The 27,577-nt window shown below is 42.7% G+C and overlaps 1 protein-coding gene across 1 annotated transcript in view; it reads left to right on the plus strand.

Moving 5' to 3' along the window:
* The window catches only part of SUFU (SUFU negative regulator of hedgehog signaling), an 84,267-nt gene that overhangs the window by 18,400 nt on the left and 38,290 nt on the right, over window positions 1-27,577 (plus strand). Inside the window, exons 3-8 of the mRNA XM_056849744.1 lie at window positions 1,240-1,376; window positions 15,903-16,045; window positions 19,241-19,326; window positions 20,769-20,841; window positions 24,009-24,165; window positions 27,407-27,518. Coding sequence (XP_056705722.1) covers window positions 1,240-1,376; window positions 15,903-16,045; window positions 19,241-19,326; window positions 20,769-20,841; window positions 24,009-24,165; window positions 27,407-27,518 — 708 coding nt within the window. The remainder of the gene's footprint in view (window positions 1-1,239; window positions 1,377-15,902; window positions 16,046-19,240; window positions 19,327-20,768; window positions 20,842-24,008; window positions 24,166-27,406; window positions 27,519-27,577) is intronic.

Here is a 27,577-nt window from a genome sequence, read left to right on the forward strand (position 1 = left end):
TTGTGATTTTAAATTTTGTTTTTTATGTATTCTATATTGTAAGCTGCCCTGACCTTCGTATGGAAGAAAGGCATCTAATAAATGCTTTAAATAAAATTAAATAAAAATTTAGTATTCACAGAATAAAAGTATTTTGAACTTATTGGAGAATGTGCAAGAAAGAAAGAGGCATGTATTCTGAGGAAGATTCTGAAGTAGTCTGACATTAAGGACCATAGGTGGGTTGGAATGACCATGAAATTGTATAAAGAACAGAATTATCTCAATATAACCTATCAAAAGCCTTAACAACCTTAACACCCCCGTTGGTTTCTGAGCCTTCAGCAAATGGTAGCCTCATACATGTTGGACTGAATGGTCCCTCAAAATCCAAATTTGTACATAGATTTTGGAGACTGTTCAGGCTTGGTGGACCTCAGGACAATGTCAGCAATTTAAAGAAAAAAGAAAAGTGGCAGTGGAATTATAAAACTTGCTTCTGTCAGATTATTTCTCTTCATTCTATAGATGCATTTGTCTTGGTGGTAGGCAGTTAGATTTCATGAATGTTAGAAAAGTTATGAAAGCAATGATTGGGATCTGGAACAGACACTTGTCCTCATAATTACAGAGCATACTAATACTTCAATTCCAGTCATAAATGTGCATTTGATGAAGAATTTAATGGAGTTTGGACACAGTTTGCTGCATTGTTCCTTGCTTACATGAAGAAGCTATTATTTCCCCACTTCATACTTTTCCAGGTGGTTTCCTCCTGTTGCTGTGTGTACCTCATTGTATAGAATGGTAGACTGAAAACCCTGGGGTTGAATCTGCACTGTTAGTGAAAGCACTTGTGAATCTTTCCCACAGTCGCCTTTCCTATCCCTCTTCAGGAGCTCAAAAAAGAAAAAAGTCTGGGCATTGGGTGGTTGCAGTGAGGAGGAGGTGAAATTACTCTTTCTGTTGCTTCTGCCAGCAGCACTTGTATAATGAAAGAGCTGCATGTTGCATGGCATTTTGTCCATTTTGCCCATGCAGGTCCCCCAACCCCTGATGTTGCATTAACTCCATCACCTTCTCCTGAGCAGGCTGTGACTAGAACTGTCATGACAGCAGTAGTGAAATGCCTTTGTGGGGTGGGGGGTCTTTCCCTGTTTTACTTGTAAAATATACAGCACAGTGCTCTTTTCAGTTTATAAAACATTTTGACTGTGTGTGATGCTTTGTTGTAACACTTCTATGTTTAATTTCCTCCAGGTTTACTGGGCCGGATGGGCCAAGTGGTTTTGGATTTGAACTGACATTTCGACTTAAGCGTGAAACAGGGGAATCTGCACCACCTACATGGCCAGCAGAGTTAATGCAAGGCTTAGCTAGATATGTCTTCCAATCAGGTATTGTAACTTTAGATTGTTAGCTTTGTGTTTAATTGCTTTCCAGTAGATTACCTGATTGTTTTAACAGCTGGGTATGTTTATTCATTTTTTGTCACTATGTGACAATCTTCATTTCTATGATCTTGTCTTATTTTCTAAGGTCTTAACTTCTTTAGATATGGTTTGCATGGCTGATCAACCGAATTACAATTCAAAAACGTTTTTAACTGAGAAGGAAAAAAATAGGGAATGTAACTAGAAGCAATCATATTTTTAAAGGGGTACTTTGCAATACTGTTTCATGATCTGCATTTTTAGGAACATATCTTCTTCATATCTCCATTGTATTCTTTAGAAAAGGGTTCTCTGGACTGATTTTTTGATGTACTTAGTGCATGGCAAAAACAGACTTCTGATTTTTGTTCTGCAGTGAATTCAGCCATGTAGAGCCCCGAGAGATAATTTGATCTAGGGCTCATTCCATCATGTCTGAGAGTGTTTCAGACCAGCTGTTGGATTTCTTTAGAACTTCTTTAGTGGCTTGATTTGAGCTTTTCATTACTGAAAATAATGCTTTAAAATGCACTTGTATGTTCTTTGGCCTGAACATTGGCAAAGGAGGGAATTTAATAATGTGTCCCTCCCTCCTTGACATCTTGTCTGCTGCTGAGCCCAGGTTTTGAACACTTGTGATTGTGCTTGACTGCCTTGCATTACCAAGCTGAGGGCTCTGGATGCCCAGAAGCCTGGTCATAGATGGCCAGACTTGAGCTAAGAGCTTTCAGGTCAGGAGGACTTTTTCTGGGGTAGCACCAGAGGGCATGACCAGATCCATTGTCATTCTGATATGTCCCTCCAGCATGAAACTCTAGACTGGGCATGATACTATCAGATGAAGTCTGCCTTTTGTTTGTAGAAGATGATTTGGTTTGGGAATACAGGGTACAGGACTAGCCAAGAGAGAGATAATTTGGGGGATGGGTTGATAATTGCCTGGATTTTGCTGGGGAGTGGCCCATTGAGGGATGTCATCCGCTGACATCCCTCAGTGGGCCACTCCCCTGCAAAATCAGGGTGCTGTATTGTTTAGATAGGTATGGAGGGGGTGCAGAGTGGTAGGCCTGTAAGATGTTCAGTGAGATATGTATATGCTCACTGCTTTATACTCTTTGACCCTTCAATAGTGATTTGGATGGGTCAGCTCTTAATTATACCCCACCTTTACCATTTTTGCTGTTTGATGCCAGGCGTTTTAAAAATAAGATCACTATTCTATCTGGCCATTTTTTAGACAATTGGTGAGACCCGGCTAGACAATTCTAACAATTTTGTCTCAGTTGGATCTGGCCAGGTGTGCAGTCCTACATCAGTCTTGCAAGAAAAGTGGGAGCTTGGAAGCCTGAGAATAAACCAACTCTATTTTTTCCTGACATCTGAAATTTCTCTTGTGTTAAGCTGCAAGAACTCAGTTCTATGAGGACTAGGATGGTTCACCACTTCTTCAGTAGAGGTGATTCTTTGACAGGTGTGCTAGCTTACTAGTGGCCATTAGTGCACGCATGCCCCCCCCCGATATATACTGATGGAAAAACGTCAAGGATGATAACATTGGGGGGGATGGTGCAGTATTTTCTGTAATCTTGATCCAGGTGATTTGAAATGTATTATTTGTATAATAGATTTGATATAAAATAAAGCTTTTAAGCTAGTTATCTACTTTGTGCCTTTTGAACCTTTTCATCTTGAAGACGTAAAAGCTGTTTTACTAGGAGAGTGTTTTTAGTTTCTCAACAATATTTGCGAGCTGACTAAGTGGTATTTGCTGCTAGAGAGTGGTAAGTTAAAATGGAACAATGGAAGTTCCATGAGCCCTGTGTACGGTCTTCACATTATTGTATCTGAAAAGGATACACAATACATATTTGGAAGGGGTTGAGCTCCAAACACAGCAACTGTTTTGTTTGTAAAATAAACACATGATCTCTGGATTGTATCTCTTGTTATAGTGTGAGAGTTGGATTAGTCACCCGGTCCATATTTTCTTACATGCAATGGCAGGTTGCAGTCAGTGGCATGTGAGAATTTCCATATACTTATCCGTGGAACTGGTTGTTGTTACGAAGATTGGTGGAGCCACAAAGTTTAGTAAGCTCTGAAGTAGGGACCCAAGTTCAAAAAATGTTGAGAAACAGTGCAGCAGGTTATCAAGAGATTAGCTGCTAGATGTCGCAGGTTGACTTCAAAATAACTTCGTTTCTGAGTTGTCTCGTGGCTCAGGTGTAGCAAAATTTCTCCATTGGAATAGAACTATGTTTCAGTGTATTGCACAGCTTTAATGCATGGTAGTGGAACACATTTGTTAATATGTACCAGACGCAAAAACTGTTACCTTGAAGTTGTTGTCTTAATACTTTATTAGTAGTCTTACAATGACTTTGGATTGAAGAGAAAGATGTCATCTTTAGATCTTCAAAAGTTGGCAGGTATGGCTGATTAAACCTGGGGTATGACGCTAACACATACGCTGCCAGTGACTTCTAATTAGCCTTTGCTCCTGATTCAGCTCTACCACAAAGTTCCTTTAATTTGTTGAACAAAAGTTAGTATAGGCAAACCCTTGTTGTGTTCCACATCCTACTTTGTCTCAGACTTTCCATGTTACGCTTCTTATGTTCAGAATTTAGATAGATTTGTCTTGAAATCTGGAGTTGCAAGATTCTAAGTAGAATTCTAAGTAGAATTCTGGAGTACATAGAGGAGAGGACATTGTATCATTCTTTCAGGACGAGAGCAGAATCCTGCTTTATAGCATATATGTTCAGTTTTGTTGCTAAATTTATTTACATGATTTATAAGCTCACATTTCCCCCAATTCGTGAGGACTCAAGGCAGATAAAAAGTTTATTGGTAAAGGAATTCTTAATTGTAACTTTGCTAGGTATTGTTAGGACGTCCTTAGAAAAGCTGATCGTGCATGCTGCTGTATGGTGAGCTAGGGATTCACTTTCAAGCCTTAACACTGGGTTTACTGGCTCTTAGGGATTTAAATTGGCCTTCATATCATTTTTCACATGGGTAGGTTTCTGTAGTTTAATTGAGCAGTCAGTGTGAATTTTGTGGTTTGAGTGGGGGGAAAGAGACATTTTAAAAGTAGTCAGCGCTCCAATAGACACAAACAGGTGGGTCTCCAGCAGAGACATTAGCATTTGAAAACCAGCTCCAAATGGCTAGGATTTCCCAGGAAAAGTAGTCTGGGTAGCAAAACCCAGGGATCGATCAGCATAGAATTGAGTGAGCATTTGACATGCAGAATATTGTGACAGAGAGACAAGCCAGAAGAATAAGGGCCTTTGTGGCTTTGTTTCATTTTGAAGAACTGTGACTGCAAGGCTTACATCATTAAAACTGTTAATCAGCAGAATCTGGACTGATGTTCTATCTGATCTTGGAAATATTGGGAATTAAAATTGTGGAGACTTTAAGCTGGATGGGAATGCTTTAAAACAGCCTCCATTGTCTATTATTCTTTTTCAAAACTCCTAAAATGTCTGTATGTAGTCTGACTCTGCAGGTTGTTACAAGTTTATGGTAAGCACTGTCTTCTGCAGTGTATGAAACGGTCTAGCATATTCAGTGTTAGGCAACTCTTATCTGATTCATTTACTTTCCACATCTGTGTATTAATCAAGAGACATTTCCTTTACTTCTGTCAACGCTTCAGTTCCTCACACCCTACCCTTGAGCCAAGTTGCTCTAACTCAGTAATGATAAAATGTGGGGAAAGCCTTCCTAGGCTGTAATGGAGAGTTTCCAAAGGAAGTGTCTTCACTGCTTTACAAAAGCTAGAAAAACAGTGCAAAAAAGAAAAAGGTATTGGACATGATAAAATGCAGAAAAAGAAATTACCGATGTGGTAGACGATGCAGGAAGAGCAGGATAATACAGTAAACAACGGAATGTACAATGATGATCCTTTTATAAAATGCATCCACAGATGGTGAACAAGAGTCTAAGCAAGATCATAAAACTACTGCTTGATGGTAGGAATTAGGAGGATTTGAAGAAGGCCACACTTCCTCATGCACAAGATTTATGTGACTAAAAAGACAGAATAGCTGGCCCTTTAGGAATCTGTTTGGTGTAGGCCCAAACATGACAATTGTTGCAACATTAAAAATTCTTAGAAACTGGAAAAAAAAGTTTAACTTTAAAACCATTGCTGGGGCTAGGTGCTCCACGTAAGCTGCATTTGTAATTCTGGGATTCAGACCCTGGATAATAGTGACAGTTTGAACAAATTGCTAGTCTTGATTTTATTTAAATAAATTTTGAACAGTTTAATTCTTGATTTATACTTGCGATTGTCAAGAGACTAGCTTGCCTCGTAGTCTGTTATCTGTTCAGAAACATTCGTTCAGTCTGAGGCCTAGTAAAAATCATGGTAGCTTCTCGCTCTGAGAACTTGGAGGTCAAGCCAACTGTAGCTTCAGAGAGAGAGATAAGGGAGATGGGAGGGGACACAGGTGCCCGGCAGACTATTGGTCTAGCTGTTTCAAGGCCAAAGAATCTGAGAGGGAGTTTGGCCTACACATTCCATCTAGTTAGTACAAGGACCCATGGGTGGTAGAAGGTGTTTACTTGATTGGACCCTTTACACCTACACAGTTTAGTGTCTTATTAAGGCAACTCTCCTGGTTGGTTAGGTCACCTGGGTAGCAACATACCTGATTGGTCAAGTTACATACCTTTGATTGGCAACTAGAATCATGCCAGTGAGGGTCGTTGGGCATCTTTCATTTTAGTTTCGCTCTTTGTCTGGGTTACGTCTAACGTTGGGACACTTCTTGATTCTGGATGGGCCATGTTGGCTGGAGCACTTATTTTTGGACTTTAGACTTTGAAACTCTGTTGGACTCAGTCTTGTCAGGTAAAATCTGGATCTAAAATCAATGTTTGTAAATGTGCTTAGCTTAGATATCTAGTTTTATTATTTTGTCCTCACTGTTCACTTCTCTTAAATTGTATTTTCCTGTACATTCTATTAGTAAATCACTTTAATTATATCTTGGGGTGGTCTTGCATTTTTGGACTTCAATCTGAATCAAGTACATTAATCCAGATTGACTACAGCTATCAGAATAACTGTTTTCTGGAATTTGCCTTGTAAAGTGTCCTACCTTGCAGGTTGATTTCTTGATCTTAGATCAGAGAGGGCTAGAGACTCAGTCCCATGGTCTCTGGCTGGCGAGTTAGTTAAAGTGGACTGGTGGTAGCTTTACCGTGGGGTTGGGAGGAGTCACACCCCAGCACTTTGTAGTTCTCTCTCTGAGCTCAGGGGACATCTTCAGCGATGGGTGTTTCCGTTCCTATGCTCAGGGAGAGGCAGGATCTTAAACTTGCAGCTTCCCAACCTTGTCCTGCAGCGCCCCCTAACTTCCAATTCTACTCCTGCCTCATAGGGAGAAGCTGTGTCGCAAGCGAGCTCTTGAGCTAGGCTTCCTTTTAATAGATATATATTCCTGACTAACTTCCTTTTCTCTTCTAAATTTCAATCGTCTTTCTCAGTCTGCTACCCCCCTTTTTTCTGGGTGTCCGCAGTCAGCCGTTTCAGCTTTCTGTTCCTTTTAACCTCCCACCCCCTTCCCCCTCTCGTCTTTCCCGCTTGAGGAACGTGGCGGCCATAGCCAACCAGTCTGGAGAGGAAATTCTCTCTGGAGACGAGGTAGTGTCTGCAGGGATACTCCCCCCAAGCAAGAGGCAAACGGTCGGGAATCGAAAGCTAGCGGCGGCGGCAACAAAACCAGATGCGAAAAAAGCTCGTGAAGAGGAGGCGGCCGTCGCGTCCCCCCGTTTGGCCCAAGAGGGCTACGAGGGTGAGGACGAAGAAGGAGGAGTTCCTAACGCAGGCTCCAAAGGGGATTTGGCCACTGGCACAGGAGGTGGTAATGTACCATTCACCCTTTTTCTTCCTTCGGTGTGGGGGGGGGCCCTTCGGAACGGAGTATGATTACGCTAATGAGAAAAGCCTTGAGGGAAGAGTTTGCCCTTCTTGGAGAGCCATCTTCCAAGGGTCCCACGTTGGCCAGAGCCTCCTCCCCTTCTAGGAGTTCTCTGTATTCAGAGCCCACAGCGTCCACCTCACGCAAGCCTTGGCCTACTAAGGCGGCCAAAAAATCCCACATAGTTAATCCTCCCAGACTTAACCAAGAGGATTTCTCTCCTGATGAAGCGGAAGAGAGAGAAGAAGGGGAATTCTCTGCAGATGAAAGGGAGGGGGCGCAGCCTGGGCAAGACCTCCACCCTCTCCTATTTGCAGGGGAGGATTACCAAGCCTTTTTATGCAAAGTTATGGCAGCCCTTGACCTCCATGAGGATGAGGATACTGAGGCAATAAAGACCAAGACAAAATTTAGAGGGTCAAAAGAATTCTTCACCAGGCTGCAAACAAAGACATTGTCAGTTCCCTTCCTAGAGTATTTTGAGGATCTGATTAAGGCTGAATGGCAAAAACCAATGTCCACCAAGCAGATTCCAGCCTCTACAAAAAGACTGTATGCCTTAGAACCTAGGGCCATGTCTTTACTACGGGTTCCACTGGTGGAGACCCCGGTGGCTGACTTACAGTCATCAGGTTTAATTTCCCAAGAAGGGGCGGGGAACATCAAAGATGCCCTGGATAGAAAAATTGACTATGCCACTAAGAAGGCACATGAAGCAGCAGCTTTTTCCATTCAGGCCTCTGCTACGGCCGCCCTGGTAGCCAGGGCCAGCATCATGTGGGTGAGGAAAATAATTGATTTACTTCCACCAGAAAAACGAATTCTTAGTGGTCTAAACAGGCTCCTTAAGGCTTCCAATTTCATGGCTGATGCTACATTGGACTCTATGTCTTTTTCAGCCAGATCCTTGGCGGCTTCCTCCGCCACTAGGAGGGCCGCGTGGATTAGAGCCTGGTCAGCAGATAGTGGGTCTAAGTCTATCTTGCCAGGGTATCCTTTTGAGGGCAGTCGCCTTTTCTGACCCAAATTGGATGACATTCTCATAGAGACGAAGGACAAGAAGAAGGCCCTTCCTAAATTTATCAAGAAGTATGGGAAACCTCAATATTCTTCTTCCTTTCGTCCCTTCAGGACGTCACATTTTCTCCAAAGGCCCAGACCAGATGGTAGACACCACAATTGGGGTCAATCCAGAGGATCCTTCAGAAGAGGATCCAGGTCCAATAGAGGGTTCCAATCCTTCAACCAGGTATCGGACAAATCTGGACGCTTTGGAGACAAGTCTACCAAGCAATGACTCCCAGTCCAGACCGGTAGGGGGGAGGCTCCAGTTCTTTGCAAAAACTTGGGAGCTGTCGAAGCCAGATGCCTGGGTGCAGCAAACAATATCTCAAGGCTACGAAATAGAATTTTACAGGCAACCCCCGGACCGATTCCTAGTCTCCCTCGTCCCTCAGAGTTTAGAAAAGGCTCTACGTACTCAAAGGGCCATACAACACCTATTAAGCATTCACACATTAGAACATGTACCAACCTCACAGAGGCACACAGGGGTCTACTCTTTTTTCTTCACCGTGCCAAAGAAAAACAACGATTGGAGGGCCATATTGGACTTAAAGTTTCTGAATCGCTTAGTGCGCAAAAAAACACTTCAGAATGGAGACCCTTCGCTCAATTGTGGAGGCACTGCGACCCCAGGCCTTTTTAACATCCTTAGATCTTACGGAGGCCTACATGCATATCATGATTCACCCGGATTACCGCAAATATTTGCGGTTCACACACAACCAGGCCACCTTCAGTTCAGGGCACTGCCCTTCAGGTTGACCCCAGCACCGAGGATATTCACAAAGGTTCTGGTCACCCTGGTAGTGTCGTTGAGGGAGCAGGGGATCCACATATTCCCCTACCTCGACAACATCTTAGTGAGTGCACCTACAAAGTCACAAGCCAGACTTCATACATCCATAGTTATACGAACCCTATAGCAACACGGTTTCTTGGTCAATATGGCCAAGAGTCACTTGCATGTAACACAGACAATTCACCACTTAGGGGCCATCATAGATTCGGCCCAGAGCAGACTATTCCTCCCATCAGACAAGATAGCCACGATAATTACACTAGCAAAGACCACCATAGTCTCCAAGAGGATGGGCCTTTCGTCGCTAGTGAGGTTACAAGGCCTCATGGTAGCTTGCATAGGCCTGGTCCCGTGGGCACGCCTTCACATGTGGGACCTTCAATGGTTTTTAAAACCATACCAACTCCAAATTTCCCAGAAGAGGAATCCCCTAATCATACTACCCCCTCAAGTCAGGGACAGCCTATGGTGGTGGACCAAAAGCTCCAATCTCAAAAAAGGTCTGCCGTACATACAAGATCAGACGACGCAAATCTTCACCGACGCCAGCCTAGAGGGCTGGGGAGCAACCCTCCACCAGCACCTTGCACAGGGACAGTGGACCTAGGCGGAGACGCGTCTGCACATCAATAGGCTAGAGCTGCGAGCTGTTTACAACGCCCTTCTACGATTCCAACCCATGATAGAAAATCAACACATCCTCATAAGGATGGACAATGTGTCGACCAAGGCCTACATAAACAGGCAAGGAGGCTCGCGTTCATCCTCCCTCCACGCAGAGGCTCTGAAAATTCTCAACTGGGCGGAAAAACACCTTCCATCAGGTCAGAGCACATCAAAGGCGTGCAAAACCTTCAAGCCGATTGGCTAAGCAGAAAACAGGTGACGAGGGCGAATGGTCCCTCAGCAAGGAGGTCTACCAACTCATCCAAGCGAGATTCGGTCGTCCAGAGATGGATCTATTTGCGTCCCACGAGAACAAGCAAGAGAGCAGGTTCCTCTCGAGGTTCTTCCACCTGGAGGTGGAGGGAGTGGACGCCTTGGAGACTTCTTGGTCACAGGGACTGCTTTATGCCTTTCTGCCTCTGCCAATACTACCCAAGGTGTTGCGGAAGATTCGGAAGGAGAGGGCTCACGTTATCCTGATCGCTCTGCATTGGCCTCGTCGACCATGGTTTCCAAGCCTCAAGGAGCTTTCAGTTCAGCAGCCATGGGAACTACCGGCAGCAAGGGACCTTCTACATCAGGGACCCATTCTGCATCCGGATCCAGCGTGGTTAAAACTGACCACCTGGGTCTTGAAAGGCAGCGGTTGTTAGATCTGGGTTATTCTCTGGAGGTCGTATCCACTATGCTGGAGGCTAGAAAGCTTTTTACGAAGCACATTTATAATTTTACCTGGAAATCCTTTGTCCTCTGGTGTGATAGAAAACATCTAGATCCTCTCACCATCTCGACGGCCAATCTTCTTGCCTTCCTTCAGGACAGTCTGTGTCAGAAGTTAAAGCCGGCAACACTGCGGAGACAGGTGGCGGCCATAGCCACCGTGGTCACTCATCTAGACGGATATGCGATCACTCGTCACCCGCATGTCGTCTCGTTCCTAAAAGGGGTGTCATACCTTTCACCCCGACTGTCCATAGATTTCCTACATGGCGTCTCAACCTGGTGCTGAATGCGCTAACTAAACCTCCCTTTGAACCCTTGAGGGAGGTGCCACTCTCCTTCCTGAACATGAAGGTTCTTTTCCTTGTGGCGGTGACGTCGGCAAGAAGAGTTTCAGAACTGGGAGCGCTGACATCAAGGGACAGTCTATTCATCTTTCATGCGGACAAGGTCATGCTTCGATTAGATCCGGCCTTCGTGCCTAAAGTGAACACACCTTTCCATAGGCAACAGGAGCTCATACTACCCTCCTTTTGTCCAAAACCACAGCATCCAAAGGAAAAGAACTGGCATTCCTTGGACCTGCGGAGAGCCATTAGAGTTTATCTCAAGCGCACTGAGTCGTTCAGAAGATCGGAATCCCTGTTTGTCTCCATCTCACCTCCAAACAAGTTATCTAATGCCTCCATCAGTAGGTGTATACGTCAGTGCATACACTTATGTTACTAACACGCGGGCACCCCATGCCCGCAAGGTATTACGGCGCACTCAGCCTGCGGAGTGGCAGCCTCGGCGGCCTTTGACAGACAAGCTTTGGCATCTGAGATCTGCAGAGCGGCCACTTGGTCAAGTCTCTCCACATTCATAAGGCACTACAAGATCAACGCATATGCCTCGGCAGATGCGGCCTTCGGGAGACGAGTGTTACAGCAAGTGGTACGGAGCAGTGATCCCACCCAGATGGAGCAGCTTTAGAAGATCCCATCACTGAAGATGTCCCCTGAGCTCAGAGAGAGAACAGAGCCTTGGCTTACCTGTGAGGGCTCCTTCTTCTCTGAGGGATGAAGACATCTTGCCCACCCAGGGCGAAGTAAAAAAGAAAAAAAGAAAAACAACAAAGAGGAATAAAACAAAACCAGTTGAGGGAGCCTCAGAATTGATGAATTCCAGAATCTGAGGAATGATGGACTTGTCATTTGGTCAATATAGGTTCCCACTAAAGTAGGCAACTAACACCTTGCTGTGTGTTGCATGTGTGTTGTTTCATGTGAGGTCTCGTCAACAAGTTGTTCTTACGTCGGAGTTGGCGAACCAACAAGTTTTACTGTTTGTGTTTGCATTTGTACTGTTTGTGTTTGCATTTGTTCTGTTTGACATGTTATGTGCTTCCTGTCTTCTACCTGCTGTGGAAGTCCTCGAATTGGAAGTTAGGGGGCGCTGCAGGACAAGGGCGGGAAGCTGCAAGTTTAAGATCCTGCCTCTCCCTGAGCATAGGAATAGAAACACCCATCGCTGAAGATGTCCCCATCCTTCAGAGAAGAAGGAGCCCTCACAGGTAAGCCAAGGCTCCATTTTGCCATGTACCAACCCATCACCCTTAAGGAGGCTTTTATGCATCCTTGACAGTGATAAGGCTTCAAAACCCCAAGGATAGCTTGAATTTTTTTAAAAGTCAGGTACAGATAAAACCCAAACTTAGTTCAATTTATCTGTAAGTAACAATGAGGGCATCTGATGAATTATCAAAATTTACACACATTTATCTAGGTTCACTCTCATTAGCTATAATTAAACAAGTAGGGTGAGTGACCAGGGAGAAACGCTGTTACTACCTGTTGTGTTATGGAACCCCCACGGAGGGGAACCTCCTAATTCTGAAATGACAGATCCACTCAGGATACCCCCCCCCCATTTTATACTGAAAATTGAGTATTGTAAAATTCAAGATGCACTGAGATATGGTGATCATCTCAATTTTTGTGAATGACTGAAAGAGAGAGAGGTGTTGGGAGTAATATGAGTTGAACTTTAACATATGTAACAACTGGTCATTGTATACATTGACAATTTCTCATGGACAATGTATGCATTATCAGTTCATGAACAGGGAACATTATACATCACCCACATATTCATTGACATTGAATATGTCAATGTACATATTCTTCAACAGGCCCTGAGGAATGAGGCAATGTTGATCATGTTCTCTACATTCTCCAGCTAGTATGCATAATGTCCAAAAGTCCCTATGGAATGTGTGCATTTTGAAAGAATTATGTATACTGTTCTGTCAATATGCAATGTTCAAGAAACATGGCTTTTGTTTCTGACGCTAGTTGATGAACTTGTTGTAAAGTTCCTGGACTCGAAGCCCAATAATGAGGGCTCCTGAGGCAGCTGGCCACTGACCCAGATGCAGCACCACCAGTCCATATCCTGAGAACATTCTCGGGGGGGGGGGAGGGAAACAATGTGTGGCTCTCTGCAAGGCACAGGTGGCATAACAGGTGAGCCAGAGTCCATAGCAATACCCACCAATCACACAGTGGCAGCTGATGACGTCTGGAGAGTGGCACACACAGGCGCAACCAATAACCACAGGCTGATACAGCTGCTGCCCCTCAGCGTCACCCCCCACACTCATGGAGCAACAGGCAGGGAAGAAAGACCCAACAGCAGCACAACCCCAACAGAGGTGTGTGGTCCAAAGAGGACCCCAAGCCCATAGGGGAAGGGCAACCCTTCTCATACTGGCAACAAAATTGCTGGCCACATGCAGCTGTCCCTGCTCCAAGCCCCACATCCCTCCCCCACAAAAAAAGTAGAAAATAGAAAGGCAGAAGCCAGGCATTAACCCACAGCCCACACCCAAGACCAGCATCCTAACCACTGGGCCAAGAGGGTAGGTTCAAAGGAGGCGTGCCATCAGGCATTAGGCACTCCACTGCAGCTCTGACATCACCGCAAGCCACGTGGGGTCAGGCAGATACCATTGCCCAGAGAGACATGGCTCAGTGGGAAAGCACTAGCATGGCTAAGGCTTTTGTTTTGATTCCCACACGGTGGGAGGTGAAATTCAGGTAAAAGACTCTGATATGATTATTTGCCCCCACAAACTGCAAAAGCAGGAACTGAACATTCTATAGCCGATGGGCCGCTCAAGAGATCCATCATTTTGGCAGGGATGTCACTCCTCTGTGCTGCGCTCATAGCAGCCACTCCCTTGCATCCACCTAGAGTCCTCTGCTCCTGCATTGACACGCTGCATTGATTATCAGATGCCAGCAGTGCTGTGGGAAAGTGTAGGACCCAGAGACTGCCCCCCATGGCAGAGCAGCTACACATATCCTCAGACCACCCACCAGCCTGTTTCCCATGCAGACTGCACACAGCAGCCAGCAGAGTGTACGTTTGAGAAAGGGGTGGGGACACATGTGGGGTCAGTCTTCTCAATGCCACTGGTCTGCTGCTGTGTTTGCAGCTTGTCTGGATGACTTTAATCAGGTCTGATTCGGATATAGGCATACACTCAAGAAGTCTTAGGTATCTAGTTAACTAGGTATCTAGTTAACTTTCCTACATCAGATCATTTAACTCCTGGCTGGAGATACACCTCAAATATCACTTTAGGCCCTTTAACAGTATAGTACTGAAGTAAATAATAGAGAATCTCTGCTTCTGTTTAACCTTTTATGAAAGCGTAACTATTCATTTCTTAACTTTGACGAAATCAAAAGAAACTTATACCATCCGTTATTATTACATAGATAATTAAAGGAGTCCATAAAAGTTTCTTACCCCCAAAATAAACAGGTCACAAGGAAGGACCTGCTTCAGAGAAGAAGCTCTCGATCAGTTCAACGTCTCATATTTATAGGACTTTAACATCATCTCCTAACAGCGGCTAACTGTACCACTTGATAAGGGTGCACATTCTTGGCTGACTCATTATCTTATTACTTCAAACACCATACAAGGTTATGTATACTTCAAATGTCTTCTTAAAATATATAAAAACTGTTAGTTCATTCTGGCTACTTTTCATCTTATCAGTCAATTTTAAAAACATGATTACAAGTTTCTCATACATTTGAATATAAGTTGGCCCTTGACCAACACACCTGTCTTTGAATCGTATCTTCACTTCTGTGAAGCTGGACATTCTCAGATATTCTCTGCACCTGAACAGTATCTGTTCATATTTTTCTTGCTCCTCCTCAAGGCTATTCTGTTCTGGATCTCTGAACTTTCTTGTTGTCCTGTTATAGGTGGGAGGCCAGGCTAGCTTTGTTTTCGTGCATAGACACATTTTCTATAATTCTTTTGGTCAACCCTAGCAACTGTTTCCCTATTTTTTCTGGCTACATCTGTGACAAGATGAACAGAAGCCCAGTAGCACCAGAAAGACCAACAACAGAGATCATAGTATGGGTGTCCCTGTGTCTGTGCCCACCCTATCCGATGGGTGATGGGGGAAGAAGTGGGGATGGGGGGGTCATGGTTCTCATCTGCTCACAAACAAAGAAGCCCCTGAGATTTTATTGTACTACATATTATGAAGAGATCTGATGAAATGGATTGCCAGATTCCTTTTTCCAGTAGAACCTGAACCTTTGCAAGCTCTTCCTGGGGGCCATGTGGAGACAGACTGAGCTGTCCTTAGCACAGTATGCATTCGAATGAGGCAAATTTGCTGGTTGGAAAGCTGGGCAAGGCAGGACACTCCAGGAGCTGGGCTGAAACTGGTGACTGAGCAGAGTGGCAGGAACTGCACTATTCATACTCTCAGGTCTCCCTTTTGAGTTACCAGCTGCACAGACACTAAACAGACATGTGTGCCACGGTGGTGAACAGTAAAGATGCCGTCTTAATAGATAACTATTTCTCCACATTCTGTGCAGTTACTTGGAGACTTATGCTTATTGCATGAGCCGAGTACAAAATTATAATAGGAATATGTTGAAATGTGTATGTTTTTCCTTCTGTCTTGGAGATTGTGCACACTAGCAAATAATGGATAGGATTTGGCTACTGGGTTTGCGTCCTAGTTTTGTGTTTTACATCTTCATTACTGTTATGGATGAGTGAAAGTAATAGAAAGAAGTGTAAATGTCTTGTCTTTGTGGCTGCATCAGTTTATAAATGCTTCTCTGCTTGTTCAGGCACACTTCATAGTGTTTCTAGGTCTCTTCCTGTAATGCCTGCTTGAAAGCAGGTTGTTAAAAATACCTGTGATGAAACTATGCATTCTATTTCATTTACTTGTTTCTCTGAAATCCCCTTTCTCCCTTACAGAAAATACATTTTGTAGTGGTGACCATGTTTCGTGGCATAGTCCTTTGGATAGCAGTGAATCTAGGATCCAGCATATGCTCCTAACTGAAGATCCACAAATGCAGCCAGTTCAGACGCCATTCGGAGTTGTTACTTTCCTCCAGGTATAGTAATTGGACCATTAGTCTAATCATTACCTTCAAGATCTTATTTACTCAAATACCTTACTTCAAGATCTTATTTACTCAGATAAACAATAACCTTAGGTTTAACATGGCATAATGTGTTTTAGGTATTTAAAAACTTACGGACTGACACATTTTTCTTTGAATACATTTCTCTCTCTTTTTTAGAGAATTTATTAAGAGAAAATGAGAATATAACAATAAAAGAAAATGGAAATATAACATTACTAAAATACTCATAATACAAATTCTTGAAAAGAAACTAAAACCGTGCTGCTAATATAACTAAAATACCATAACAGTAAACCAAGCAAAACACTGTTTATCTACATCACTACCTCTCTGTGATTTATACATTGGAGTGTTTTTTCCATCCTGCAAATTGTTAAATTCCATCAAGCATCCAGTTTTTCCGTATTTTTGTCATTGTTATAATATGTCAACTTAATTAAAGCATAGGTTTCTTTAACCTTATCAAGCCAATTATTTAAATCAGGGAATTTAATGCTTTTCCAATATCTCACAAGATTTGTTCTAGCAACCGTTGGTATATGGAGAAACAACTCGAATATCCTTGGTTTATCTGGAAAGTAATTTAATAAAATTGTTTCCGGTCTTACTGGAATAACAATTTCAAGGCCGTTGGATAGGATTTCAGTCACTTTCATCCAATATGTTTGGGCTCTACTGCAGCTCCACCACATGTGTAGAAAATCTGCACCTGCTGAATCACAATACCAACATTTACTAGCATTTTTATCCAAGTGTCCCGTGTCGCTCATCCAGCAGGGCTCCCGGGACGCCCCAAACCCCCAGCACAATCACACGGATGGCAGGGAAGGGGCAGGGGCCCGACCCGACTTACCGGCAACCTGACACAGCCAGGCAGGGCTTCCGAAGCCCAGAGTTGTTGCCTCTCAACAGCTGAGAGGCGGCCAAAACCATGGGCATCTGTGGGGCCAGGGAGCTCCAACGACAAGCTCCCTCCCGAACCCCAGGGAACCCTGTCCAACAGCTGAGAGGCGGGGAAGAGAGCGAGTGGGCAATAAGCCCCACGGATCCCGCCGGGCCCCAGGTGAAACGGGCGGCAGGTCCTTCCGACCTCTCCCTGTCACACATGGGAGAGGAAGAGCGAGGTCGGCTGAGGAACCAGCCAGGAAGCGGCCTTGCCGGGAGAGGGGGAGAAGATTGTAGGGGTATTAAGCCCGTTCCAAATGGAAGGGCAAGGGCGAGGCAATGCCGAGCGGCGAGACCTCTCCCAGGCGCTCCAAAGGAAGGGAACGAAGGAGAAGACAGGGGAAGCCTTTATGGACTTGGGGGAGGGACTAAGGGCAGAGGGAAGGGAAGTGGAAAGGGCGGAACGGGTGAAGTGGGAGAGGTATAAAGCCAAGGGGATGGAGGCCAAGGAAGAGGATGCATGTGGCTTGGAAGCTCTGCAGTCTGCAGTAGGCTACCAAGCTGGCAACCTCAGAGGAGGAAAGTTCAGATTCACCCTCTGAGTGGTCTGAGGCCGAGGAAATCCCCTTAGCTCAGACCTCAGGGGCAGCAGCCAAAGTCTTGCCAGCAGGGGTCAGCCCTGTAGGGGCATCAGTGGCACGACACCAAGTTACACATTATTGAACTCTGCTTGGGGAAAGATGCCACATATGTGTTATCTTAAATAAATTTTCTCTAAATGCAAGACTTGTTGTAAAATGTAAACCTTTTGTGAGTATCAAGTTCCATTTTTTTTCATCCAACTCATAACCTAATTTTTTATTCCATTTCTCTTGAAAAGGGGGATTAATTGTCCTATTTGCCTGTACTAATATTCCATATACCTTACTTACAGAAATTTATTAAGAGTTCTGGGTATCAGCTTACCCTTCTTAAATTTCTTTGAATACATTTCTCCTTCATACACACAAACATCCACATCAAATACAATTTTTGATCTTTTTCAGTCTAGAAGAAATGGAAAAAAATCTCCTGTAGACTTGTACAGTAGCATAGAGAGTTTTAACATGTTTGTTCATTCTCTTCTTGAATCAGTTTAGATGAAATTGTTTTAAGGAGTGCTGACTTTTGGATTCTTCTTCCCAGTGTTTTTTCATTTACTCGATTAATGGCCTGTGCTTTTGAGCTCTTGTCTTAATAAGTATAGCAAATTGCATCTGGAACCCTCAGAGCTACCCAGAGAGCAATGTATAGCTGTACTTTCTATATTTAAGTATGCTGTAGAGTTAATTTGTGGGCAGTGACTTCTTTGACTTATTAAAGTGCAATGAACAATATGTCTTCTGTTCATATACAAGTCATATATAAGTCAGCCAGTAGCGAAACACTGAAGAATTGTTTGTTCAAGTTTCATTTAATCTATATTGCTCACTTAAGAGTCTTCTCTTGTAATGTTTGAGGCACCTGGTATGGTTACTGGCCTGGCCTAGCTTGGTATTCCCATGTTGCAATGAAACTTGTTTTACTTCAGAATGATGTGGTGGTTTCCGCTGCACCAGTAGATGCATCATTCCATAAACATTTGCCTGTATACTGCTATGACAACCTACGTCAGCAAACTGCAGCAAAGATTTGCACGAAGCAGAGGTTGTTGCTTCATCTCACTGGCTCTATTGAGAGGAGCTCAACACAAAAACAAATGAAAAGGACTTGTTAACGTTCTGGTTCTTGGTCCTCTTGCTATGAAGTAATGTAGTAGAGCCTGGATTGGAGGACTGGGAGGTACTGCAGAATCGCTTCCTTCCGTTTGTGGAATTCCTCTAAATATTGACATCTGAATTGGCCATACTGTGATTAGTACCAATATCCAAATCTTCAAACTATGATTTCAAATGATGATTAGGAGGTTAGTGCTAATCTCAATCTGCCACATAGAGACATCATAGCAAACTATATGGCGGAAACTTGGAAATGGAGATGAGAATTGGGGGGAGCAAGTAAGCCCTTGGCACATTTCCATTTAGCCTTTGTTAGTCTGAATTAAGCCTTTGTCTTTCCAACATGGCTTACTTGAGAGAGGGCTCCTGCATATGGTTAAAGGCATAGTGGCACTCCCTGAGATTAGCCTGTGTCTGCTGCACAAACTATAGTTAGTTCAGTAGAAATAGGGCCCTTTGTAATGACTAGCAGGAACCAGATCTCCACTCAAAGAGCTTTGCCCTCCTCTCTTTCTTCAAGATTGTTGGTGTCTGCACAGAAGAGCTTCATGCAGCACAGCAGTGGAATGGACAGGGCATATTGGAGCTACTTCGGACGGTTCCTGTGTAAGTACAATCCTTCCAACTGCCTTGAAAACAATGCGAAGTGAGGTTTTGTTGTTGTTTAAATAAAGTCTGCTCAAGAAAGATGCAATCATTTTGCATATTATTTTGGTCAGAAGGTCTCATAACATACCATATTGGACAGATAGGATAAATTATGAAACTAAGCAGATCTACATAAATTTGTATGTTTTATTCTGACAATATTTCTTGGTATTTTCTTTTCTTTTTTGTCAGTCTCAGATAATGGCTTGGATTGTGTGGATCACTTCTGCTGATGAAAGGGATTTCTGTCAGCAGAGTGGGTTTTTTTCACCTCCCCCCCTCTTGCTGCAGCCCAAAATACACCTCCCAGAACACATTGAAGGTGAGTTGGAGGTCTGCAGCAGGAGGGGAGGAATTAGCAGAAATCCCCTCCCCATTAGTGGAAATTGTCCACAATACCCAATCCATCAGCTGTAATCGTAAATGTACTTACTAGGAGTCAGTCCTGTGGAACACAATGGGATAACTTCTGTGTATGTATGCACTGATCAACTAGTAATATATGTCTTTAGGCAAGATATGAGTAAAACGAGCCTGATATGAAAAAACAAACATTGAATTGTAACCACACAAAAATCAAAGAAACTGAGGAATAGGTTTTTTTTACTATGTTATATCACGTTTTAAAGTTAGAAATATAGATATAACAGTTTTATTTGGCAAATTTGTAGTTTTTACCATCCACCAACAAACTGCATTTTTAACTACTTGTTGAAAAGAAGTTATGAGATACTCCTGTTCTCCCAGTTTGACATATAAATGTATTTACTATTTATTTTAACTTGGCCAAATAGTTTTGAAGGATTCCATTAAAATAATAATCAGTGACAAATATGTAATTAAGACCTTACTTGTAGTAAAAACAACAACAAATAAAATAAGATGACTATGCATGCTGGCCAGTGTACTCAGAGAATCCTGCCATTAGAAGCAATTAGACTACATGACCTCTGAGGTTCCTTCTAATTCTCTGTGCTGGTATATGAAGAGCCTTTGCTAATCATACTCTGTTCAGGTGTTAATCTAGTATTTTGAATGCCCAAGCAAGAGTTCTAAGGTTTTAATTACTTCATTCATACCCCCCACTTTTCTCCCCAGTTGGTTATCCAGAGTGGCCCTACATCATTCTCCCTTCCTCCGACTTATCCTCACAACAACATTCCTGTGAGGTAGGTTAGGCTGAGAGTACATGACTGGCCCAATCTCACCCAGCAAGTTTCCATTGCAGAATGTGGTTTTGAACATGGTTCTCCCAAATCCTTGTCTGACACTCTAACCCCTGTACCACACTCCTAGCCCCAATTTTTTTTTTTTTTTTACTGGAAACCTAGAACTGCTTTGGCAATGGCAGTATGCAATATGGTCACTTATTTTCTCTGTTTTTTGTTTTGTTTTTATAGAGCAGGAGGCCCATGGTTAATAACAGACATGCGGCGTGGGGAGACGATATTTGAAATTGATCCACATTTGCAAGTATGCGTAAAGCTACTCGGGTTTTTGATAACTTGAGGTTGATCTCTTTGTCATACCAAACAGAATGACTCTTCTCCGGCCTGTTTTCAGAAAAGAAATATACTTGAGTTGGTCTGTCATTGCTTATGGAGTACAAATACCATGGTGGGGAGTGTGATCTGCTGCATTGACTGCCCATCTATACATTGCATGAGCTTTTCTTGGGCATGGAGGGGCTGGGCCTCAAGCTTCTAGTGTATGATTGGCTTGGAGGGAGGGGAGCAACACCCCCTGTTCCCTCTGCCAGACCTCTTTCTAGTTAATATGTGCACTAGCTTTGGTTGCTGGGAAAGTCCTGGCAGCTACAGCTAGGTAGAGTGGTAAAATTTCTGGAAATGTTGAAGATACAGAAAAAGATAAACGGTGTGTGTGTGTTCTGCTTTAGGGGGATCGGGAAGTAGAATTGGGAGGGGGATGGAATCTTTCCTAATCTTTCTGCTGATTTAACTATACAGGTTGGGTATCCCTTATCCAGATTGCTTGGGACCAGAAGTGGTCCGTATTTCAGATCTTTCTGTATATTGGAAATTTTTGCATATACATAATGAGATATCTTGGGGATGGGACCCAAATTTATTTATGTTTTATATACACTTTATATACATAGCCAGAATATAATTCTAAACAATATTTTCAATAATTTTGTGTACATTGAACCATCAGAAAGCAAAGGTGTAACTATCTCAGCAGAATACCTGTATTAGCTGTTTAACAAGAGCAACAACAAACAAACAACGGCAGGCTTTCAGTCTCCACCTACGATGCAGTGTACACTCTCTCTCTCTCTATATATATATATAGAGAGAGAGAGTGTACACTGCATCATTAATCTTTTATTATTATTTTTTTTAGGTGAGAGGAAACATTGAAAGCAGGCAGCATGGATCTGCCTGCGTGCTGGCTCGAAGCGTCCAGTTTTCTGATCAGTCTGGGTATAGGATGTCTGGATAAGGGATACTCTACCTACATAATTTATAACTTAGTTACAATATAAAGTTGTACTATTTGGCATATTTATGGAACTCAAAGTACAAAAGACTTCATTTTCTATGAGAAAAATTACAATACATGGAAAAAGAGTCACAGACTGCTACACCCTATCTTTAATTTTAATTTTGACCATCCAAGAGGTAGGAAAAAATAAAAGTTGAAGGTAGAAAACAAATTATGTAGTAAACAAATGAAAGTGTATTATTTGGACAAAAACATTCTCATACCATCACAATAGGTGGGACTACTTGCATATTTGGATATTAAATTAAACTTTATAGCATTGAGAACATTGAACTCTGACAATATATTATCATTAAACATACTATAACATATTAACTGTTGCCAAAATAATTTATCATTAAACAAGAAAAACTCTTGAAAGCATTAGGGGAGGGGCTATGACTCAGTGGTAGAGCATCTGCTTGGCATGCAGAAGGTCCCAGGTTCAATCCCTGGCATCTCCAGTTAAAGGGACTAGGCAAGGAGGTGAAAGACCTCTGCCTGAGACCCTGGAGAGCCGCTGCCGGTCTGAGTAGACAATACTGACTTTGATGGACCAAGGGTCTGATTCAGTATAAGGCAGCTTCATGTGTTCATTGTATATGTCAGCAGTACAGGTTGAGTATCTTTTAACCGAACATCCAAAAGCCGGAATGAACTGAAAACCAGACTTCTATCGAAAACCGTTTTTAATGAGGCAGATGATGCTGGAGGAAATATTTTAAAAAGCCATCCAGAAGAATGCCTCTCCATCCCTAGAGGACTCACTTCCTGGTCCCTCAACTGCTTCTGATGTTTCTTCTCACCTAAAAAAATAAAATACAGTGTACACAGCATCATAGGTGGAGGCTGAAAGCCTGCCTTTGTTGTTGCTGTTGTTTAACAACTGATACACGTATTCTGGTGACCTTTGCTTGCTGATGGTTCAGTGTACACAATATTATTACAAATATTGTTTAAAATTACATTCAGGCGATGTGTATAAAGTATATATAAAACATAAATGAATTTCATGTTTAGACCTGGGTCCCATCCCCAAGATATCTCATTGTGTATATGCAAATATTCCAAAATACAGAAAGATCCGAAATACGGAATACTTCTGGTCCTAAGCATTCCAAATAAGGGGTAGTCAACCTATATACATAGAAATTATTCCCTAATGCTATAGATTGTCTTATATAAAAATTTCCTGCAAGGCTTTACTCAGAATGTGTAGTCTTTCATTTTACTCATTCCAAAAGGACAAAAATATGAGTTTTTTTCCCCCAGTGGTCCCCCAAATGTCCCAATGTTTCCATCAGAATAATTGAGAAAAGTCCTTAGAACTTTTCATGCTACACATTGGGAAGACAATCATTCTTCTATCAAAAAGAGGAAATATTTCATGGGAGGTCTCCCTCCCCACCCCCAAGAGCTTCCCAAAATATCTCAATTTTTCCATTGGAAAAAAAATTAAGCAAAGTTATTATTTGGTTGTACTGACCAAACTGGCTGGCTTGCATGTGTGTTTTTGCACATGAAAAGAAAACCTGGACAGGAGAGTGTACTTTTATCGCCTTGTAAATATTAAATTGCAGCAGGTGTTCCTCCTAGCACAAAAAGCTGAGGCTTAGCTTAACAGCGTCCTCTGCTGGTGATTGTTGAAGCTGAGCTAACCAGTAACTTTTCCTTTATCTACACCTGAATTTGCATGTAGTATACAGATACTACATTCTGGTTTAAACATACACAGCATAAAACATACCATCGATATGCAGTTCATTCTTTTTACCATATTGCCAGGCCTGAGCCCTTTGCAAAAAAGGGAAAACTCTGGTGTTTGATAATAAGTACAGCAATTTAAAAGAATAACTATTGGGATTAAATAAAACTTTATCTAGCTATTTGTAATGTTTGAATTGAAAGCAGCTGTAGCTTATGCTGTGTACAGCAATGGCTATTTCTCATATTTCATGTCAGTGGAATGTAGGAAGATTTTTACAACTCTTCATGGCTTGTGCTTATTGCTGGTAAAAGGTGGGAAATGAACTATAGACTTAATACTTCATGCTGCAGGACTCAGTTCTTCCTGCATTGGCAGAAATAGGGACCATGGCATTCAAAGGCTTGGCTGGTTCTTGGATCTTTTTAAGCAGGACAGAGTTGATAAAGGAATTGAGACAGACGGCTCAAACTTGAGTGGTGTCAGTGCTAAATGTGCCTGGGATGACCTTAGCCGGCCTCCAGAGGATGATGAAGATAGTAGAAGCATCTGTATTGGCACACATCCCCGACGACTGTCTGGGAAAGGTAAGAGGGACCTGGCCATGCTGCACAAGTTTTGTTTTTCTGAGCATCAAGAGCTAAAGCTACTCAAACAGTAGAGCTCTCCCATAAATAATAAATAATGTTTTATTTATTTATTTTCTTTCTTTAGAATGTCTATGTATGTATGTATGAAGTGCCGTCAAGTCGCAGCTGACTTATGGCGACCCATTTTTGGGGTTTTCATGGCAAGAGACTAACAGAGGTGGTTTGCCAGTGCCTTCCTCTGCACAACAACCCTGGTATTCCTTGGTGGTCTCCCATCCAAATACTAACCAGGGCTGACCTTTATGTACCTCCTCTGCAAAGACCTGCTTGAGGCAGCTCACAAAGTAAAAAAAGTACAATAAAATCATAAAAACAACATATCATCAATAATTACATTATCAGTAATTACATCAGTAATCAAACAAGATATAAAACAAATCTAGGCCTAAAAACAGCACAAAACAACATTCAGCAGAGTAATACTGTATTCATAAAACAGCATTCAGGCTAGATATAACCCCCTTTTTATCATAAAGCTTGAATAATTCCAGATTGAAAGTAGAAGGATAGGCCTTTTGCACAGGCATCTTGTGCATAAATGTATTTATTTAATTATTTTGAGCACTTTATACTCTCTGTTTCTCCCATAAGATGACTATGTAGAGGTTATATAGTGCTAAACACTGCTGCTATAAGCAAGTATTTACATAAAATAAAATTAGGATCTCTTTTTAATTGGAGTATTGAGTTCTGCCAAGATGTTAAGAATGGGGTACACTGTAACAGGTTGGATTTGAGCAGTGTTTAAAGTGGAGAAAATGCCATCCATATTGTATGTGCGTAAAGTGATGTCAAGTCGCAGCCAACTTGTGGCAACCAAGTAGAGTTTTCAAGACAAGAGACTTAACAGAGGTGGTTTGCCAGTGCCTTCCTCTGCACAGCAACCCTGGTATTCCTTGGTGGTCTCCCATCCAAGTACTGGCCAGGGCCGACCCTGCTTGGCTTCTGAGATCTGACAAGATCAGGCTAGCCTGGGCCATCCAGGTCAAGGTGCCATCCATATTAAAAGCTATATATAGATGAGATGGGTAAGTTGCTTATTCTGCTTGAGTTCTCTGATAGTTTAAAATAGGTGTGCTTAATTACCATTTGAAGTACTTTATTGTCAGCATTGACACCTTTCCATTTTATCTTGTCTTGATTCATTTTGCCTATATGTAAAATCTGAGCATAGATTAGAAAATGTGCTGCTTCTGATTGTCCCAGAATATTTTTAAAATGTTATGTAAAGAACCAGACTTTGTTTTCTAACTAACATATGTTTTAAAAGGTAGGCAGAAGGCTTGGCTATTTTTTTTCTTTGTCCAACAATGATTACAAAGAAATGGGGAGACTGAAGAACTGTTTCTAGCTGTGTACCTTCTGCGGGAGGTCAGAAATGTGAGGATGATTTTCTGATCTAATATGATTCTTCCATGGGCAGACTTACTTCATGCGAAAACTGAGAGTATTTTTTTAAATCAAGTTAAACCCAAAGGCACATGCTTCAGCAAGCAGGGCTAGCTGAATTCTGTTTGCCACATCAGATGGTGGAGTCCGCATGGGAGGAGGTGTACCCTCCCACCAAGATGGCCTGTTCTGGAACTGGATAGCAGCTGTACAAGTGTGTGGAGAGAACAGGCGTACTTCTTTGCATCCCCACTGACTCCAGGGCAGACTAGAGAGCATCTGTAGCCCATTGGAACATGGTAGAATTCGCAGCAGTGGGGAAGGACATGTGTGCTTCCTCTGAACGGAAGCCAAGTACCTACAGACAGTCTCTGTGGTCTTCTGGAGCCTGGGCAGTATTGGCACCAGTGGGGAAGAGGGCATGGACTCCACAGCTAACCTTGGACCTGGTCTGGGAAATGTCTGGCACAAACCATGTCTGTTACAAAATATTGTCGAAGGCTTTCATGGTCAGAATTCATCGGTTCTTGTAGGTTATCCGGGCTGTGTGACCATGGTCTTGGTATTTTCTTTCCTGACGTTTCGCCAGCAGCTGTGGCAGTCATCTTCAAAGGAGTAACACTGAAGGACAGTGTCTCTCATGTCTGTTACCTCCTTCCAGGTGGCGTCCCCCTGCCAGTTTGGTGCTCCAAGTGACCACTTAGGTTACCTGGGCAGTAGTGTCCCAGTCAAAAGGTCCTTCTAATTAGTAAAGGAATGTTAGACACCTCAAATATTTAAAATGCTAGTTAAACTCTGTAGCACTCTCATTCCTAGTGTGGTATTCAAGGGTACTATGGCGTCCACCAGCGGGATTCCTGGCTGCCATATGCTTTTGTGACAAAGCATCTCTTTCCCAAAGAAAGAATCAATCCTTGCTTCCTTTTGTCACTGGCGCATTAGTGCTTCAAAACAATTCAACAGGACATCACCTGTGTGTCTGCGGGGAGCCCCCATTTGGAAACTGCTGCCTCCATCATAGGAGGATGCTTGCCTTGGCCACAGCATTCCACGGCAGCCAGTTTGTAATTGCCCCCCATGGCAACTGTTTTGTGGTTGCTCCCACTCTCCATTTTCCAAAAGTGTCTACAGCAACAATATTGAGGACCCTCTGGTCTACATGCAAAAGTATATTTTGTTGGAAGGATGGAACACTTAAAAATTTGCATCTTCTGAATGATGTGGTACTATCTGATAACGTTTTTGTGCTGTCTAGCTTTAACAGTTTCCTGGATGAAAAACCACATAACCTAGCTATGTAAGGCTGTTTCATTCTGCCCAGAGGATATTTATAGCATTGGTTTTGTATAGGTAGAAAAAGGTGAAACTTGTTTAATTGATACATTGTGCTCCATCAAGTTTATGTAGCAATTCTATGAAAATTAAATTCCTCTAAGGATATTATTTTGAGTATAGAGGATCATTTACAGGCAAAGGACTCATGCCTTTCCCCCATCCCAGCCCCACATTTCCTTTTCAGAGCTTACTGATTTAAATGGCAAGCACTTAAACACAGTTTACTGATTTGTATGGTAAACTGTGATCTGTGCTTACCATCTAAAGCAGAAACTGCTGTTTGAAGCAAACTTCTGGTTTGGGGGACAAGTGGTATTCATAGTTGTCTGATTTGGCCATTGTGTTAAACTCTGGTTAGTGTTAAACAGAAAACAGAGAGGGGTGGGAGCACACAGTATGGGGATGCTGCTGTGTGAATTGAGCACAACTCTGTTTTGTATTGATGTCATTTCAGATACGGAACAAATCCGAGAGACTCTGAGAAGGGGTCTCGAGATTAACAGCAAGCCTGTTCTGCCACCAATTAACACTCAGAGACAGAATGGACTGAACAATGATAGAGCACCGTAAGTTTTGTCTTGTTCTTTCTCTGAATGCTTCAGTATTCCCTTACCCCACAATACAA

This window comes from Euleptes europaea, chromosome 5, assembly GCF_029931775.1.
Source record: "Euleptes europaea isolate rEulEur1 chromosome 5, rEulEur1.hap1, whole genome shotgun sequence".
Lineage (NCBI taxonomy): Eukaryota > Metazoa > Chordata > Lepidosauria > Squamata > Sphaerodactylidae > Euleptes > Euleptes europaea.